General features: G+C 39.3%; 1 protein-coding gene across 1 annotated transcript in view; it reads right to left on the minus strand.

Annotated features, from left to right (window-relative positions):
- The window catches only part of lrmda (leucine rich melanocyte differentiation associated), a 504,290-nt gene extending 484,685 nt beyond the window's left edge, over positions 1 to 19,605 (minus strand). The window contains exons 1-2 of the mRNA XM_057848872.1: positions 19,097 to 19,605; positions 13,384 to 13,484 (exon numbers count right to left, since the gene is read on the minus strand). Coding sequence (XP_057704855.1) covers positions 13,384 to 13,484; positions 19,097 to 19,138 — 143 coding nt within the window. The 5' untranslated portion in view covers positions 19,139 to 19,605. The remainder of the gene's footprint in view (positions 1 to 13,383; positions 13,485 to 19,096) is intronic.
- Between the last annotated feature and the right edge of the window lie 1,182 nt (positions 19,606 to 20,787).

A 20,787-nucleotide genomic window follows, 5' to 3' on the forward strand; every position in this document is an offset into this window, starting at 1 on the left:
GTCGCTGGCGGCGCATTGTGTTACTGATAGTAGCCTTTGTTACTGTGGTCCCAGCTCTCTGTAGGTCATTCACTAGGTCCCCCCGTGTGGTTCTGGGATTTTTGCTCACCGTTCTTGTTATCATTTTGACGCCACGGGATGAGATCTTGCATGGAGCCCCAGATCGAGGGAGATTGTCTTGTATGTCTTCCATTTTCTAATAATTGCTCCCGCAGTTGATTTCTTTACACCAAGCATTTTACCTATTGCAGATTCAGTCTTCCCAGCCTGGTGCAGGTCTACAATTTTGTCTCTGGTGTCCTTCGACAGCTCTTTGGTCTTGGTCATCGTGGAGTTTGGAGTGTGACTGAGTGAGGTTGTGGACAGGTGTGTTTTTATACCGATAATGAGTTGAAACAGTTGCCATTAATACATGTAACGAGTGGAGCCTCGTTAGATCTCGTTAGAAAAGGTTAGACCTCTTTGACAGCCAGAAATCTTGCTTGTTTGTAGGTGACCAAATACTTATTTTCCACTCTAATTTGGAAATAAATTATTTTAAAAATCAAACAATGTGATTTTCTGGGTTTTTTTCCACATTCTGTCTCTCATGGTTGAGGTTTACCTTGACAATTACAGGCTTCTCTAATCTTTTCAAGTAGGAGAACTTGCACAATTGGTGGTTGACTAAATACTTATTTGCCCCACTGTAACATTTTAATATAAAAGTTTAAAACACTACATTTAATGATGGTGGAATTTCAATTTATCTATATTTGCAAACAATTTTGGCCAAAGTAAATAATATTTTCCAAAGTAAAATCGCCTTTTGAAAACTTCATAAAACTGTACAGGCAAAAACGTGTATCCAACTATCCACGTTGACAGTGTTGGGAAAGTTCATTTTTCAACATGAACTAGTTCAAACTGTTGTTCACAAATTTTAAAATAATTTAATTCATAGTTTATGATTCAAAAATTTTGAATTAAATTTCATGCTTCACAAAAACAAACTTTTCTGTTCTTTGTTCTCCCCAATAATTGTTGTAAGCTATTATTGACAGTGTCGATATACTGTAGAAGCACATACAGCAATTATTTTATCCACTTTACACTGAAACTTTGTGGACGGGGGACGGGTATCGATAAGCATTTGCTTTTTTCCCGTCTTCCTTTGTCTGTCATCGTCTTTTTTCGGGCAAATTATTCCATATTCTGTGTCAATGTTTCTCTTTTCTGGCCAAACTATCCCACACTCTGTAAGTGTCAATGATATTGATGATGATGACAATGACAATAAAATTCATTCATTCATTCATTCAAAAAAACTTTGTCAGATTCGTCTTCATTTTCAATTTCAAATCCGTGTTTGCACTGAACTGTTCGTAAAAGTCTCTTAAATGTTGGTACTGGGCCGGTGTTCTGTCAGATTTTGCACTCCATCAGAAATGGCAACTTTGCGCTTCTGCACATGTGCGTAACGTTAAAAACGGCTGCAAGTGCAGCGATTCCAAACACTTTCTATAAAAAGAAAGGAATATTTACTTACATTTGGTCATGGACGCACATGAAGGAAAGTTCTCCTCGTGCACATCCTACGATGTGGCTGTGCTCAACTCGACAGCACACCGCTCTCTCACCGCTAATGACTTCCCCGTGTATTTATTTATGCCGTATTCATGTTGCCCATGTATGTTTATGATGTAACTTGTTTATTTAGCACCTTTGGATAATATTAAGAGTCCAACTGAATGTAAAAGAATGCTTATTTACCGCCAATAAAGCCTTGGGAACAAAAACTGCCGTATTCGCTCAAACAACACAGCCAAGACAGGCAGTTTGGGTTGCCAGGTTGAATAGTTTTCCACAATTAAGGTTGTTTTTTTTATGCTGTATTTTTAGCCTATGGCTTTATCTGCAGTTTTGTTGGAAAGGCTCTAATTCTTAATCATGAAGGAGGTTATGAACACCGCTTACAACCACTAAAATGAGGGTGTTCACAGTAATGTTCATGAGACAGAAATATGATGCGTTCATTTCATGTTTACTCAAAATATGAACATGTTCATTGAACGCATTCATGAACAAAACTGCATGTTATTATACAACTTATCCTCATTACTCACGCAAATTTGGCCAATATTTTTCTAAATTGGGTGAGAAACTGGAATGGTTGTCGCTTGTATGGTTACTAGAGTAGTAGCATTTCAAAAGTGCCTTGTTCGCATCTCGTGTCCTTTGCCGTGTATTGCGTGTTCCAGTAGCCCATTTCTCACCATAGTGCCCTGGTTCCTCAGCACTTGGCACAGACCTTGTTGACCCTGGCAAAGTCTGAGCCGGTATTTCTCACTGTTCTGTATCACTCATCATGTGAGGTAGTTAGGCGTTGGTGCTAAGGGTCTTGCCCAAGGACCCAATTGGAAGATGTTATTATGTATGCCCTGCTCTGTGACCCCTGCTGGATTCAAACCTAGTCCCACCGGGTGAAAGGCTTGTCAACTAAGCTGAGTGAAAACACGGAAGCTGCTCACCATGCACTGAGGCTTCAACCCAAAATCCAGCAACCAGAGGCTATACGCTAAACATGAGGGGGGCCGAGGGTTAATGAGCATCAGGACCACTATCCGAGACAAAACAGCCAAGCTCCACGAATACATCACAAAGATGGCCATTAGAGATGATGCACTTAGTGAATGTCTTAGGCACTGGACACTGGAATAGACGTTGGAGGAACCATCATAGGAGGAAAAATCTCTGCATGGGATGTACCACCGACAAATAACTGAAGTGGCAGATCTGAACAAGTCCTACTAATGGTTGGAGAAGGCTGGACTGAAAGACAGCACAGAGGCGCTAATCATGACAGCACAGGAGGAGGCCTTGTTGCCTGGTATACCAGACTCACCGCTGTTCCAGCGATTGAGTCTGGCGACCGTCCGGCGGATCAAATTCCGAGGGTGGAGCAAGCAAAAGCAAACAGACAGCGGAGTGGACCAATCAGCGACGGGCAGACGTGACGTTCTTTAAGCGACAAGTAATTAGCATGAGCGGAGAATGGAGAAGTTTATTCAACATGGCTAGCGCGAGCCATGTTGACTGTTGTGAATGACTTGTTTCGATGTGTTTTTGGTAATTTAAAACTGGTATTACCACGGACTGGAACATATTCTCGGCTCTCCCGTTCTCCATCTGTGTTGTTGTAGACACGACTTTCGGCGCGCGTTACTCGTTAAGAACATGTCATGCAAATAAACGAATCTGATTGGACGATTGATTTTGTACCTTGTTCGAGAGGCCGTTAATGGGCTGGGTCCCAGACTATTTCTCACAGTGTTTGAAAAATACAGGGAGAATAGTCTGGCTGTGCCAGGCAAGAGGCCTTGAGCACCAGAGCAATGGAGACCAAGATATACCACACCAGGCAGGATCCCAGGTGCATGCTGTGCAAAGAGGCCCCTGAAACAATCCAACACATAATACCAGGGTGTAATATACTGGCAGGAAAAGAATACATGGAATGCCATAACCCAGTGGCGAGTATAGTGTACAGAAAAATGTGTGCATAGTATGGACATGAGACCACTAAATAACAATGGGAAACACCTCCCAAGATGGTGGAAAATGAGAGGGCTAAGATCCTGTGGGACTTTCGGATATAGACTAATAAGATGGTCTTGAACAACCAACCGGACATCGTGATCAACTAGAGAAATACCAACGGCTCAAAAAAGAGCTGGAGAGAACCTGGAAGGTGAAAGCAACAGTGATGCCCGTGGTCATAGGAGCACTGGGGGCCGTGTCCCCCACACTAGAGGAGTGGCTCCAGCAGATACCTAGAGAAACATCAGACATATCTGCCCAGCAGAGTGTAGTTCTAGCAAGAGCAAAGACACTGCGCAGGATCCCCAAGCTCCCAGGCCTCTGGTAGAGGACCCAAGCTTGAGATGAACAGCCACCCACCCTACCAGGGCAGATGGGAGGAGGGTATTATATAGCATTTTAAATGCCCATACGTATCTTGGAAACTACTTGATGGATCTTAATGAAACTAAATTCACTTTATGTTCAAGGTCATAAGTTTTATTGGTCAAATTTACAAAGAAAAGTACAAATATTTGTTGGTTCTATTACAGTTTTTTATAAATGTTCAATATAAGCGCCGCCTGTGAGTCAGTTTTCAAGCTTGTGCCAAACTCGCTGAAATTTCTTGAAATTTTTGGTGCCAAATCCTAATTTTTTTGTAGTTGGTGCCTTCTTTGCAAAATTTGTGAAGAAGGCACGCTGCACACATTGACACATGTGTTTGACCCTACGAGCAATTAAGAATTTTAATCAACTAATCATGCATGTCAGCATCCAATAAGAAGCGTAAAATCTCACATACTTGCAAACAGAGACCATTGCTTTCTACGCAACTGGTAAGATAAAGAGAGTTTAGGGTTGCTTAAAAGACACACACCTTTTGTGCTTTTCAGGCATTTTATTCTACAGTGCAGTGTCCAAGCACTGATATTGCCGCAGCAGCTAGTACAATATTTACTCAAAAGACTTTGTTCCCTATTCCTTGTCAGGGCCATTTATGAAGAACAGGAATACAGAAAAAGGCCAAGAAGTGTTGGCTTTTAAACATCTGGTTAATTTCTTCATCAGAGCATTCCAAATGGTTGTGCCGACTATGACAAGAGTTTTTACGATGCCTGGAACTGATTTCTTCATCACATCTCATCTTCACAATTTGTGTGTTTCTGTGATAGACAGCTCTAATCAGTTCACGTAGGATGCATCAATATATATATGTATTCTTAACAAGCTGAAATTGAGTCAAAACATTTAGTGCTACTCTCATTTATGAAAAAATAATAAACATGACAAAAGAAAAACGTATAGCCATCAAACCGTATAGGTCTTATGTAAAAGTTCTCACCATAAAATAAGTAAATAAATAAATAAACTCTTTACTACTCACCTATATGACAAATTATTTACAACACACACTCTTTACTGATGCCAATTCAAGCGACCTGAGAAGTGAGAAACAAATTCAGAAATAGGATCAAATTGGAGAGATGGCAAAACACGACGAGCCATCTATTAGTCTACACATCCTTAACTCATCATCCTACGTTCCCTAGAGGAGTACATAATTTCGAAAAGCCAGCCTGGTGAAATTAAAATGGTTGTTTTCGACACTAAACATCAATGTCCCTGACGTAAATGTGTTATTTGCTTGCCTAATTTATGAGCTCAGGTTATCCTAAACAGGCCTGCTTCCATCAGAATCATCTTTTTTTATTATTTGCTATACATTACCACTCAACTCTCACGCAGCTAGTTAAGTGATGGGAAGACTTCATACCGCCAATGTTTCATATCCTCTCCGTCTAACTGACACTTTATCTGCATGGTGCCATGCCTGCAGATTGAACACTTAGGCAAGACAATGACAGGCTCTCTTCCCGTTGTCACTTCTCATTCGAGGACCAGGAGCAACACCCCCCCCTCCACCCACCTATAGCCCCTCAAACACATGCAGCCCACCTTGGCTGGGATGGGATGTCTGTGTTTGTCAATTAGCAGGGCCTTTCCCCGCGTTGAAAGACAGCGCGCCTCCGTGACGAATTAGGCGAGACAGATGAGTGAGGCACGAGGGTGGCGCTAATACTCCAGCCTTCTTTGGATATGAATCTAAAACGACACAGCTGACAGGCCATACACGGTTTTATTTCATTTCTCAGTGTAGCAGGCCTCCCTACTTTGTCTTCTTTGTTCTCTTTTCATCACACTGCTTACATCTCACTTTGACAGCCGGCCGACACCGAGAGCACTTTCCCTTTTCAAATGCGAGTTAGCATACTTGATTTGCCATTAAAATGCAAAACGGCTGCCATCGCCAACATCGCCCTGGGTGAGCACATGCAGCCTACTGTACGTACGTCGCAGAGGCTCATCTGCATTGCAAAAGTCAAACTCCTGTTTTGTACAGACAGATGGAATATTTGCCCGTCAGGAGGTCGTCTGCAATACAAATAGTGTGTTTAGTCAAGACTAACATAAACCCTTGTGTTTCCAATGACTGGACGGATCATATTAGTGGCTTATTCTAAATAAAAGCAGCTTACATTTGGTGACGTGTACTTGAATTAGCATATAAATGTAGGGGCAAAGACCTCAGGCCAACTGCAAAAACTGTAAATAATAGATATTCCCTTTAATAATGATAAGAAAAGCTGGTAAAAGTTGTATACCTTGAATATACTCCAACTCGCCTTGAAGAGTTTACCATAAATATCATATATTGAAGGCTCGATTTATCAAGCAGTAGTCGAAGGCGTAAATAACAGGCCATCATGCTGCGAGGGACTTCTCTATAAAGCCTCTATAGTAGCGCCCGTAAGGCGAGTGATTTTCTCATACCCTTCCACTCACTGAATTCTGGAAAAATTTACGAACAATTTGGTTTATAACAAACCATATTAAAGCGGAACTTCAGAATTTTTTACATTAGGCTTAACCTTCTAGTTAGCAGGGGTTTAATTAGTTGGTGGAGTTGATTTCAACAAATTCTGTGCAGTTTGTAAATTATTTGATAGTTTCAGGGTTCCAAAGTGGCAAAGGTAGCGCGAGTCAATGAGACCAACTTAATATGCCAATTAAAAAAAAAATAAAAAAATTAAAAAAAACGATAGATCTAAAAATATGAGGGGCCGTACAAGACATTTTTCATTCTGGCCCTCTCACACACATACATTCTCCTTTCACATACATATATATTCACTCTCACACACATACATTCTCCTCTCACATGCATACATTCTCCTTTCACATCCATACATTTTTACTTTCACATTCATACATTTTCACTCTCACATTCATACATTTTCACTCTCACATTCATACATTTTTACTTTCACATTTATACATTTTCACTCTCACATTCATACATTTTCACTCTCACATGCATACATTTTCACTCTCACATTCATACATTTTTACTTTCACATTTATACATTTTTACTTTCACATTTATACATTTTCACTCTCACATTCATACATTTTTACTTTTACATTTATACATTTTCACTTTCACATTCATACAATTCTACTTTCACATTTATACATTTTCACTCTCACATTAATACATTTTTACTTTTACATTTATACATTTTCACTCTTACATTCATACATTTTTACTTTCACATTTATACATTTTTACTTTCACGTTTATACATTTTCTCTCTCACGTTTATACATTTTCACTCTTATATTCATACATGTTTACTCTCACATTCACACATTTTTAGTCTGTGAAATGTATGTTTGTATAAATAAAATATATGTGTATAAGAGTGAATATATATGTATGTGAGGAAAGTATGTATGAACGTGAGAGGAGAATGTATGTATGTATGAGTGAAAGTATAGTGAAAACGGAAGGAGTCTAGTTGAAACGGAAGCCAGCTCTGATTGGCTAGCTCTGACTGGTAAGCTCTGATTGGCTGAGAACCTGACGCGGGTTACTGTTCATAAAATAACAAGGAAGAGGACGCACAATCACTTCGGCAAGCAGTTGGACTTTTGCAAAACATTTTGTCGACCCCAGAAACTAACTTCTTTGGCTTCCTGTCTCGAGCAGCGGCAAAGGACACAATCAACTGCACCCAACAGTGCTAATTATGACGCAGTTGAAAGTGAAATGAGAGACATTTTTAGACCGAGCAACTCTCGAACCTCTTCAACTGTCCAAGCGGGAGCTAATATGACCCGCTCCCAGACTACTGCGGTCAAGCCACCCTCCACTCGTAAAAACGAAGTCAAGCTAGCCGCCCCTCATTTGGATCATTGTTTGCATTGTGTGCATTATGGTACTGCAACGCGCTGGCTTCATAATGGAACGCGGTGGCTTCACAGCGCTAGTCCCTTTATTGAAAAAAATAAATATGAATAAACAAAAAACGGGAAGCCATCCAAGAACGGGTCCACTTGAGAGAGGCACTCGAGCACCCCGAGACCCAAACTAAAGTATTATGATATAAAAAATAATTTAGGAATTCCGAGTAATACTACTTAGAAAATTGCTAGTTATTTCTGTCATTTACCCTTATTTCAAATTTTAATTTAAAAATATCTGGCTGATATCCCGGGACGGGTCCACTTCTGAGGTATACTAGACGACCCTAAGACTCGAACTAAAGTACTCTGATAAAATTCGGATGTATCATTTCAAAATAAAAGTACTTTGAAAATTGCCCATTTTCGGACCATAAATAGGATGTCTTGCTCATGTAGTAAACCTAGCTGCTAAGAGAGCTGTAGCAATCAACGGTGTGCCCTGCCTCACTTTACAAACAGTAAAGATTGTTCTCAGCACTTTTATACAAATTTTTTTCATATCAGTAAGAAGTAAGCACATAAATATTATGCACTAAAATGCATGTTTATATGATGGCAATTTAATTTTTGCTCGTTAGCAAAAAAAAAAAAAAAAAAAAAATGACACAAAAAATACAACTGTTATTTTTTATTTTACAGAGCATTAAATGTATTGAATCGGATCGAATCGCGTATCAAAATTCGTACCGAACCATGACTTAACTGTATCGTTGCATCCCTATGGAACACCATTGCAGAAGCTATGACGGGAAAAGTTTTCATTTTCCTAAATGCTTAAGTTATTCATTTATTCTGTGTTTCTGTGCGGTATCAATATTGTTGTTTTTTACTTAAGAGGCAGGGTCTATTGTTTTTAGTTGTGATTTCTTAAAAAGTATATTTGAATTTAAGAGTAAATATTTATCGTGTTTAAATGGGTGTACTTGATCTATTAATATATACTGTATTTGCACTGCGTTATTGTAAATTGGTTTAAAAAAATGGGGGGGGCGCAATAATATCGCATATCGCAATAATTTATGAGAATAATTATCGCACACTAAAATTTGTTATTGCGACAGGCCTAGTCATCGATGATTTTCATGTGTGCATATGTTGTTTTTTTATTGGCATGCTAAGGCGGCCTAATTGACTCACGCTAGCTTAGCCACTCAGGAGCCCTGAAACTAACAAACTATATGGAATTTGTTGGAATCAACTTCACCGACTAATTAAACCCTCGCTAACTCGAAGATTAAGCCTGATGTCAAAAAATCTGAACTTGCCTTTTAATGTGAGTATGATTCAGGCATGATGTTGACAGTCCCCATAGGTTCACAGCACACATCAGACATCTAGCCTTATATGATAGCTATGCTGGATACACATGAAGGAAAGGAAAAAATGGCTACGGCTAACCTGATAGGTCCTTGTATGACAATATTGTACAAAAAGCAAAATTGAAATTAGAGACAAAAATGCTTTTTGTAAGAACATGTATGAGCAACCACAAATCAAAACAATTTTTTGGTTAATATTGTATTTATTGAATAAGAAATTAGCATAATATCTAAATGTTTATTTATCAAGAAACTTGTATCTCAAGGCACCATTAGATGGCATTAGTGTCGGAGTCTTTCGTGACATATAAATTACTTACTCTAAATACTTAAATACTTAAAGCACACGGTAACAATTGCATTCAACACAGCTATTGCAGGACACGCGTTGATCACAAATCACATCTATTGGAATTCCCTCATAAAAAAGGTGGTGGCCTGCCTCTCATACAGCTCTGATAACTACCTCTAAAAGCGGATATATGAAAGGTTGAAGTTGTCTAAAATTATAGAAATTTGAAGGTCAAACTGCTGTCATGCTAGATGTTAGGAAAATGTTTAAGACTATTGATTCAGTAAATGTATTGTTTAGGCTTTTTTAAATGACACAACAAAATAACTATATAACCATATATTTTTAGAATTCAATTATTTCTCCATTTGACTGACAGTTGAGATGTTGTGCAATAAAGTGTAATGATCGTGTCAGTTGCGGCCATATTAGCAGTGCTTTTGTCCAATTTCCTCAGAATTTTTGTGAGAAACTGCGAAACTAGACTACAGCAGCCACATTTCCTTGCAGGCTTCCCATAAATTATTAAAATTACTTTTCAGTTCTATACACGTGTCTTATTAGAGAAAGCTATAAGCTTCAAATGAGGAGTAGGTTGGCTTGTCTTGGATTTGGTACTTTAATAAAGAACTGCCAAACACTGTCTAGCAACTAGAGTATCATTATTCTATAAACAACTTACAGTAGCTGTGTTTTATATGACATTTCTGTCATAGATGACAGGCTTGTAATGGTTAAACATTGTTTCCATGTTTTATACAGTACTATTTGATCCAGAATGAGTTTCATGTGTTAAGAACATCCTCTAAATGCTGGCATTGCACAACTTTAACTTGAGTTGCCAAATCTATAAAGGATTGTTCCTGTGTGATATTCACACTGATGTGTGTCCAGTGTGACAGCACGCATGTAGATGATTGTGACCACAACAGCAAACAACAAGAGGTATCATGTCAGCACAACACACTGTGTATACACCTGACCTGGAACAAAGATGGTGACACAACAGTACACATTGATGAGACGGCCTGAAGGCAGCAGGAGAGAGTGGGCGTGACAGATCGCTACTGAGAGTTCATCCCTGCCGTTACCTTCCTGGGATCTTTCGGCAGTGATACACAAACAACGCACATATATTGTGTAGGGTACACACAGTGCTGACTTAAAAGTGATGCAAGTGACGCCAGGCTTCTCACTGTGACTCAGTGTCAGCATTGTGGAGGAGTGTTGTCCATTGCGCTGACAGAAGTAAGCGTATTAGCCCCAACAAACTCTGGCAATGTCTCTTGTTGGATTTGACTTGAGCACGGTGACGCAGCACACGCTCAAGGTTTCACGGTGGCGTTTAGACCTGGTGATACTTGAGGCCAAGGCAGGCTCATGTTGTTTAAAGTCCCTCTATCTGACAATATTCATGTTTTTCATCTTTTAAACTAATTTATGTGCATTAAACTGCACTCAACTAACACTTCCTATTAAAGGTATCTTTTTTACGCCTTTTTCCATGTTAGTTGAAGCTATTTGGCTGGGAAGGTAGGATTAGATGCTCTATTTACACAACTCAATGTGAGCAAAAATCAACACATAGTAAGGAGACAGAGTTTGATCATCCTTTTCCATCATCAAGAGTGGTATCTTTATAAGAAACTTCGTGGTGCTGTTCTTTGGAAAGAACTTTCTGCTCAAGAAAACAACCAAGATTGGACCAAGATCTGCCATAAACTAGAAATCACTGAGATGATGTAAAGATCAAGACTTTTAGGAGTCAAGTCCAACACCAAGACTGAGTCTTTTGAGAATCGAGTCCAAGACCAGACCAAGACATTCTAAAGGGGGTCAGGAAACAAGACTGCTGTGAAGTTTACAACACTAGAATTAGAGGACAAATTCAACCAAGCAATGCCCTCTTTACGCTCGCTGCCAGTAAAACATGACTTTTTACGTTGTGCTATTCTATAAAATGAAGTCCACCAATTTTCCGCTAGTATTACAAGCAACTTTTACATTGGCCACAAAAACAGATTTTTTTGTTGTTGTTAGGTCGTTCAATCTGAGCAGAAAGTCAACAAAAACAAACTGTTGTAGCACGTCGACCTTATCTCATTGTGTACCAACCTCATATACTGCATGCATTTCTAACAGGCATCAGTTCTCTGCAATTAAGCAGTGGATTAGTTACATTCTAATAGGGATCACGTCTATTAAGGGAAGGGTGTTGCATTGCATTAGGAAGCTAAAAACATCATCACATGTTCCTTATTAACGTCACCGATCCATGAACTCCCAGTGTGGTCATGGGAGCTGCTTTGTGGGGAAAACTTAAAGGGGAACATACAGTATGTATTCAATATATAAATTGTATTTGTATAATATGACAACAGCATGAACTCTGATTGCTTGAGGTCTTAATATGAAGCCATAAATATTTGTTACAGGTTGAGAGGCCAAATGAATGGCTCGAATACTACAAAATCAAGATGCACGCCAGTGGTTATCAACAGGTCTTATGTTATTAGCAAGACCATCTATATTATATACAAGACCATCTATATTATATACATATATTATACTATACTATTATATGTATACTATATTATATACATATATAGATATATATATATATATATATATATATATATATATATATATACACATTATCTATATTCAGGGGTGCACATATTTTTTTTTGCCTAGGTTCTCAGAGGAGGACCTGGAGATGTGACTTGGTCCTCATTGAGCTTGAGAGCCGACCCGCCTGATGCGATAAAATTATGACAAGCTTTACTTAGAGCCAATTAACTTTAATTAATTATATTAACAATTAATGCTTGATTAACATAAACTGGCGCAACAAAATCGCCATTACTTTGAAGTGAAATGTAAAGAAATAAACATAAAAGCTCCAATTCAAAATAAAGGGCATTATGCGGCTCCCACATTAACTCCAAGCCTTTGTAAAAGTGGGATGTCCTCCTCATAAGACCTCATTGAACGTGCATGTTTAGCTTTGTAAAATGCGAGCAAAAACACGTTTGTCAGTGCATGGCGCTGTTCTTCATTACCTTTATTCCGCCACTTGTCCATAGCGCGAGTGGGGTCCTGTCTGACATCGATAGTTTGCTTAAATGCCACATGTTCTCTGTGTTTTTTCATGCTTTTCAAAGTTTGGATGGCTGAAATTCTTTGACCCTACATAAAATGCGCTGCTCTTATCAGCGACATTGGGATTCTCACGGCGCATTTTGTACCGCATTTCCGTGCGAGCATCATTTGCTTCTAGCCATGGTACCTCCTGCAGCCACTTTTCAGCAAAAGTCCTTTTTTTCTGTAGCTCCGGTGACGTCTCTGTCGTCTGTCTGTCTTTTGAGAGGGGTGGGGGAACACGGAAATAATTACTCAATGGGGCCTGCCTCTTCGACATTTTGATAAGTTATTTTCTCGTGTCCGCCGCAAATACAGTGGTCAGCCATCGGTACGCAAAAGCGTATCGAAGCCATTGAGGGCCAGCGCGTTTGTCTACGTCCAGTACGTATGCGCGCATGCGGACCACTTATGTGCACCCCTGTCTATATTATATATATACGTATATGGAAAAAATGTTTCAGTGCTTTCATTTGCTATTTTGAAATTTACGCAACAATGGTAAAAGACTCCATCATCAAACCATCATCATCATACCGTGGTAGATAATAACCCATTTTCCAAGATTCATTGCAAATGATCAATTTTCCATCTACTGGCCAGTAGGGCTTACCAGTAGTAAGACTGGTAGGACAAATGAGGTATTGGGGCACTCCAAGATGCAGGTTCAAACTCATGCTTTACAGTCAGACACAAGCAAGTGACAGCTGAGAATACATTGCATATAAGCAAACAATACCACATTATGAACAAAGGTCTAACCTGAGCTGGTTGAAGCTCAAGTCCAGCCTCCTTGCAAAATCTCCAAAAGAGTCCCCCAGAAAGGCTGGGATGTCCTTACAATCATGTCCAATGTAGGAAATCTGAAACACACAAAATGTATTGTAATGTAAGGTAAACTATAACTCCAGCAAATACATCATTCTGGTCAATTCAGACTAAGGGTTTAACGGTACATGTGTTTGTATTGAACCGTTTCGGTACAGGGTGCTCGGTTCGGAACGGAGGCGTACCGAACGAGTTTCTGATGCAATGTAACCCTTACTTTTCGAGGCTGTGAGTCAATCGGGTTACAGTTTATTTGTGTAGATTATATTTATTCCGTCTTCTCTACTATGATGAGGACCAACACGGTAGGACAGTTTAACCCAGAAACGTCAACGGCGCGACAACGTGGCAGCCGCGAGAACGCAGTGAAATGCAGGTGTTAAAGTCAATCAGCCAATGCACACCAGTCGCAGTGCGGCCGCGTGTTAGACGCGTCCCAGAAGCGGCTCAACGCGACGCACGCAAAAAGAACGGCAGAGTTTATTATTTGACGCGAGACGCTGCCCTCCTGCGTCATTACTACTAGCTAGGATCGGGCAAACCGGAAGTCACTCATGTAAAAATACGGTGGATCCGGTCGATTTTCTAACTAATATGGAATCGTAACCCACTTTTTGAGTCTTTCAGATCTCTTGAGTGGTAGATCGGGTCACAGTTGACTTGTCTTTGTTGATTTACTGCTGTCTTCTTTGCTATAATAATAACCAACACGGCCCCGTGTTAAATACAAAACCTTACTACCACAACAAAACAAGTAGGAACTAATATTCACACGGGAACTAAATTTATACAACATAAAACATACAATATAAATGAATACTACATCACATTTGTAAAATATAAACACATAATAAAATAAATAATAGCCCATTTAAATAAAATAAATTGAAATGAGCTAAAACACCTGTAATTAAATAATAATACACAGATCCTGCTTACACAATTAAATGTATTAATTTCTGTGTGGCACTTTAACTTGAGAAAATCCACCAATAAAGCTTTTGAAAACCGGTCATAAGAAGAAAAAAAAAATGATTCATTGAGGCATTTCATTTGTAAAATACATGTTAAAATCTTTGTCATGCTTTTCTCTTTAGCACAGGATGTCTTTTTCTTCTTTTTTTCAGAAAGAAAGCTGACCAATACACGTGGTCTGAATGGCAAATTGTTGTTTGATTATTATCTTTAAATACCCGCTACTTTTTGAGCAGAATTCTAGCTTTGTATAGGCTAATGTTCCTATTGTTGAAAGCACAAAGGTGTGTTATAAACAACTAGCACATTTATATTTTGCATTTTATTTTCTTACTGTACCGAAAATGAACCAAACCGTGACCTCAAAACCGAGGTACGTACCGAACCGAGATTTTTGTGTACCGTTACACCCCTAATTCAGACATGGAATAGACATCATACAGTCTACATCATGGTTCCCCAAATAGTTCTCACTAAGGGCCAAATTATGTCAAGGTTTTTAATTGGAAGGCACGGGAAAGGTGGCATTGACCAGTCAATATTGTTTTAAGTACAGAGGTAATTGTTTTAATTGTGAAAATGGTATTACTGTTATGAGTACGAGTGCAAGTGATTGATGAAATAGAAGATATAATACTACTTTTCAAATTGTCGCCTGTGTTGCACGTTCCTATTTTTCTCTATCTCTCATTGTGAATTGATAGTTTTGTTTTCATGCATCTGGTGCAATCGAAAAACCCCATGTAACTATACCACAATTGAGCACTAGAGGCAGGAAAATGAGTACAAGCAAGATTAGGCAGGTGAACAAAGATATTGACCCTAAAAAACAACAACATTGAGAGTGGCGCGCCTTCAGAAGGGTGCTGTACACTTGTACAGTAGGTGGGGGTAGACACCTAATACAGACATGAAAATGGGTCAGGGGTTAAAAAGGTGAGAAGGGTGTGGAGGAAATATGTTCCAGTATACTGTACACCCCAACAAAATATTGAGCTCTGTCGACCCACACTGTGTTTCAGCAGGGCCATGCAGAAACCGGTGGAGGGGCGGGTGCTCGTAGATCAAAAGGGGCACATGAACAAGTATTTAATACACCTTAAAACAACATAACTTCAATTTTAACCAGCTTTAGATTATAATTGGCTGCGACTGTGACATACTTTAATTGGGAGGGGGCAACAGTGAAGAGAAATCAAAACTGTGATCAACACTTTCTGGCTGTGACTCAGTCAGTCTTTTCTTCCTTCAACCTCTGCATCAAAACTTCCTTCCTCAACTTGTTCATCTGAGAACAAACCACATCAGATGGTCACTGAGCCACCAACAGCACAGTTTTCTTAAAAGTATTATTTCATTATTATCCATACTTAACAACTCTAGCACCTAATGATTAATAAAGCAATGACATAAAAATCTTATAGAAAAATAACATTGTAATTGTGTTTATAATTGTATTTAATACCCGACTATCCTTGCAAACTTGTTCTTACCAGGTCTGCTATTCACCCAGCTGATGAGGTATCCACTGCCTTTAGCAGCCTCATCTAACTCCTTTTTTTATCCCTCAATCTCCCTTCCTTACGACGCATGTCTATGTAATGAAATATAAATATTTAAAAAAACAAAAAAACAGACTCCCCGGTGGCTTTTAGTTTTAAAGCTTTCTTAATTTCTTTATCTCTCAATAACGATGGAGGTAGATTTGTGTTTTTATTATTCAATCAAAAAACAAAGTTACTTCTATCAAAAACAAAGTTGCTTCAATCAAAATACAGTATATACTTTTAATCCCCAAAAAGTCACTTCAATAAAAAAAATTGTTTTTGATTGCAAAAATAAATTTGAGACAAAAAAAGCATTTGAAAACTATTTTTCTTGATTGAAACAAATTTTTCCATTGAAGTAATGTTGTTATGCGTTTGGGCCACATTTTGGCTAGGACACTTGTGTCTTTATTATTCAATCAAAACAACAAACAACAAATCAAACAAAAAAATATATATAAAAAGAAAAACTTTGCACATGTGTCAATCACCGTTTACCAAAGCCTGAGAGGGTTTGAGTAGACTCACTATGAAGCATTTAATAAAGCCAAGCATTTTCTTACGACTTTATTCTTGTTAAAAAATAATTCGGTGGGGCAGTAACATGTTTAAAAATTATCATAATTCTTACATTTTGAAGTGCTTGAAAAACATTTATAAATGATACTTTGGTGAAAAAAGTGAAAAACATGTCTTATATAAATGTATCTTTTTTCCAATGTAAAATCTGAATAAATGCATTGAGCACGCACAAAAAAATGGGGGGGGGCTACTTCGCGGTTTTCACTTATTGCGGCGGGTTCTGGTCCCCATTAACTGCGAAAAACGAGGGATCCCTGTATTTCTGAAAAGCTTTAAGAAGCAGGACTCATTCCCACCACTCGTCGGGCCGGTGTTGTGCCGACACCGGCCGTCAGCTCAAATCCAAGCCGAAAATAACGCGTCTCCGGCGGACGACGGGAGCGATGTGAGGCGCCCCCTCCGTCCGAGAGCATGCCACTTAATTTGACTCAACAGTGTGTTTCTTCGTTTATATTACCGCTAAATACACAAGCTTGACGCCAATTTAACGGGAGCTATTTTTTTTCATGGGAGATTTGGCTAGCTCTGGCAGTGTTCAACGCAAGCTGCAACGAATGGCAGTAACTTTTTTATATCGCAAAATGTGAAAACGATTGAAACCATTACTCACCAAATTCAATCTGCTGGAAAATACAGACAAGAGTGTATGCTGCGCTGTGGTCTGCTCCGGTGTGGATAAGGCCTGCTTTTTGTTTTCGCAGCTTTGCAATGCAACCAAAGGCTCTCCGAGCACTCCATGTACAGTAAGGAGTGCGCGCGTTTGGAATAATGGAACGCAGCTTGGGCCGATGATTGGTTGTCGTCAGCGAAGCATCTAGAAGGATTTGCTGACTGTGTTCTTAAGTGCTCAGTTTACGTACTAAATTAATCAAATGATGATGATAATAATAATAATTAAATAAAACCTCCCGACCCCCCCCAAAAAAAGAATTTCTCCTCGGATCTACGCAATTCACATAGGTCGCCCCTTTTTGACTTCAAAACGGCGAATTTCGCCGAAAGGTGAGAGATTTTCATGCCTGCTAATAGTTGCTTGCAATCCGCAATTAAATTTTGGAGTTTTTTTGAGCTTGTTAAGCTTATGTTTACAGAGCAGTTAATGTTGTGGCTTGTTTTTTCTATTCTGCAGTTTTAAATATAATTGAGCTGTCAATTAATTTTCTGGTTCTTTCTTTGAATATTGGCTTGGATCTCTGTAAATTATATATATACAGGGTGTTCCAAAATGGTTGACCCCATTCTAAATGCCCATACCTCAGAAACTACTTGATGGATCTTAATGAAACTAAATACACTTTATGTTGAAGGTCGTACATTTTATTGATTAAATTTACAAAGACAAGTACATATATTTGTTTGTTCTATGACAGATTTTCATAAATACTCAATATGAGCGCCGCCTGTGACTGCACACGTCGAGTAGGTATTTGAGCTCGTGCCAAACTCGCTGAAACGTCTTGAAATTTTTGGTGGCTAGTCCTGTTTTGTTGTTGCCTTCTTTGCAAAATTTGTGAAGAAGGCACGCTGCACTGTCTTCGGTGACTGAGTCTGAGCATACTCTAACATGCAAAATGCCTTTTCTTTTGAAGTGAACAGCATTTCTTAACCTAAAAAGATAGAATTGCCAATCTTTACACACAAAAACTTGAAACGTTTCAACACAAGCTGTGAAAATTTGAGGTCATTCAAACGAAAATTGTCAAAATGATTGGCCTACGAAATGGGGTCAAACATTTTGGAACACCTTGTATACAGCAGGCCTATAGTATATGGCGGAAAACACATACAAGGCTGAAAAAGCAGTTTCTGCTCTTGCATCCCTCTTTAAAATAAACTGCTGTATTTTAAGCCAAAAGAACAGTTGTCTTTGATAGAACATTATGTCTATATGCTGCCATAGCGGTTTCATGGCACACTGTGCTTGAGGGGCAGACAGCGGAAAGGAAATATCAAATATATTAATTGTATTTAAATTGACATATTTAACAGCTTTTCACATTTTTTGTCATGCAAACTTTTCCATACTGGCAGGACATGAACTACTGCCACTAGTGTACGTACAGTAAGTACATTAATTTACATGCAAATGTTTATTCACCTCTCTTGTTTGTAAAGTTTATTTTATTCATTTATTTTTTCATTAATATTATTATTTGTAAGGTGGGGGATTCAACTAAATGATGTTGTCATATTTAACATGCTTTAGTAATTTTAATTGTGCATAACTTTTGTTGTATAATGTAGAATACCAGAAAATAGGTTTAGCTTTGTGCAACTATGTTTTCTTTTTAACAACGGTACTGTGTTTAAGTAAGTCACATCTCTCTCTCCTCCAGCATCCACAAAATGTAGAACAAAGCACTACATTTGGGGTCCCTGTGACCACATTTGCACTGTCGAGGCGTGCGCCTGGTCTGTCACGTTGTGGGAGGAACCTCCACGCGGCGTCACATGACAGCTTGGAGAGGAAACACCGGCACGTTTCCGACTACATTGAAAACTTTGTAAAAACTACTAATGATAGGAATAAAAAATACACTTACATGAGTTCCATTCAACGCCACTGGCGACTCCCTGCGTGCCATCACTTCCACTCGAAATAACTGTAAAGCAGCCGCGTGCTTTAGGATCTCTACGTGTGTGTATTAAGGAGTTGTACTGAGAGGTGTGAAGTCAACACAGGACAAGTCGAGCAAGCTGGAGTCTTGTATTCGTGACAGTGTCGAGTCTTTAGTTGAGTTCAGTTAGTTGGCGCTTTCCGCGTGTCTCGATCAGCTGACCCGCGTGTGCGGAAATGTCCCACGTTGGATGGCTGGCTAGCTGGCAGTGGGCGGCTATCTGACCGACTGTGTGCATCACGTCGCACACTGAGCCGCCTGTTTGCCGATCTAATATCACACAACGCTCCACGGAGCCATTAGGCGCACAAAGAGACTGTTGTCTTGCCCTGAAGTCCATTCAACTCAATGTAGCGCATTTAAAGTACTGTATCACTGTATACACTAGAAGTACAAAACAGCGCAACTCGCTTGTACTCTCAACTAAAGGCTTTCCTCGTAGAACCTGCCTCCATGAGCTAACATTTTTTAAGTCATAATCCTTTGTGAAAAGTCGGCGAAGCAGTGTTAAAAAGTAAACGCAACAATAAATCTAACTTTAAGTGTGTATGACACCAAAAAGCATCTTTAATTCATATTTCACGCGCGGTGTTTTATGCTCCTGAATAAAATGGACCGCTTGGATGTGTGTTGAAGCGATCGTTTTATATATTAAATTTTTGAATCCCGCGCCATGAAAATGAATGACTTCCGGCTTCAGTCTTTCTTTTTTTTTTTTTTTTTTTAATTAACCAAAATTAACAACACACAAACAATAACAACAACAAAAATAAACAAAACCAACACAAATATGCCAGGGGGTATAAACACATCACGCAATGTACATTCGGGTTTATGACCAATGCGAATGTGACGTCACCTGGGTCAGCATCTCACAGTACGCCATTGCTTTATAGCAGGGTTCACTAAATCCGGACCTCGGTGCCACTTTTCCTGTCGTGTTTTCCATGTCTCCCTCCTCCAACACACCAATCAAAATAATCAGGATCATTATCAGGCTTCTGGAGCGGGTGCTGATGACATAATCATTTGATTCAGGTGTGTTAGGGGAGAGAGACGTGGAAAACACGACAGGTAAAGTGGCACCGAGGTCCAGATTTAGTGAACCCTGCTTTATCGGATGCAGATGGACTGCGGATTCAGCTGATTTTGCGGAATAACTCGTTTATTTTTCGCATCATCAAGGTGTGTGAGCCTTTTGGGGTTTCAAAAGGTTCCCGTTCACCGCGGATATTGGCCAAAAATAGCCAGCCCTACTACTGTGGGACCATTGGACTTACGAGGAAGTGAAGAAACATTGTATTTTTATTATGTCAAATACTGGGATCATGGCACACGTTTTCATACAGAGGTGACTTGCACTTTGTGGTTGATTGTCCACTGAAAATGCCACTCAGCCAACGACCGGCGGCTTGTTGCACCCCCAGAACCCCCCCCCCCCACCACCACCACCACCGGAAGACCGCTGATGACTCAGCTTATTGCCCTCTTCGTGTGCTCGGTGTTTTGTCAAATTTTCAACCCCATCAGAAATTGCAATTTTGTGTTTAAAATGACCACGAATATAACGATTACAAAGTAAACACTACAAACTTTCTTTAAATAAAGGACTATTT

This window comes from Corythoichthys intestinalis, chromosome 10 (genome assembly GCF_030265065.1).
Source record: "Corythoichthys intestinalis isolate RoL2023-P3 chromosome 10, ASM3026506v1, whole genome shotgun sequence".
NCBI classification, from domain to species: Eukaryota; Metazoa; Chordata; class Actinopteri; order Syngnathiformes; family Syngnathidae; genus Corythoichthys; species Corythoichthys intestinalis.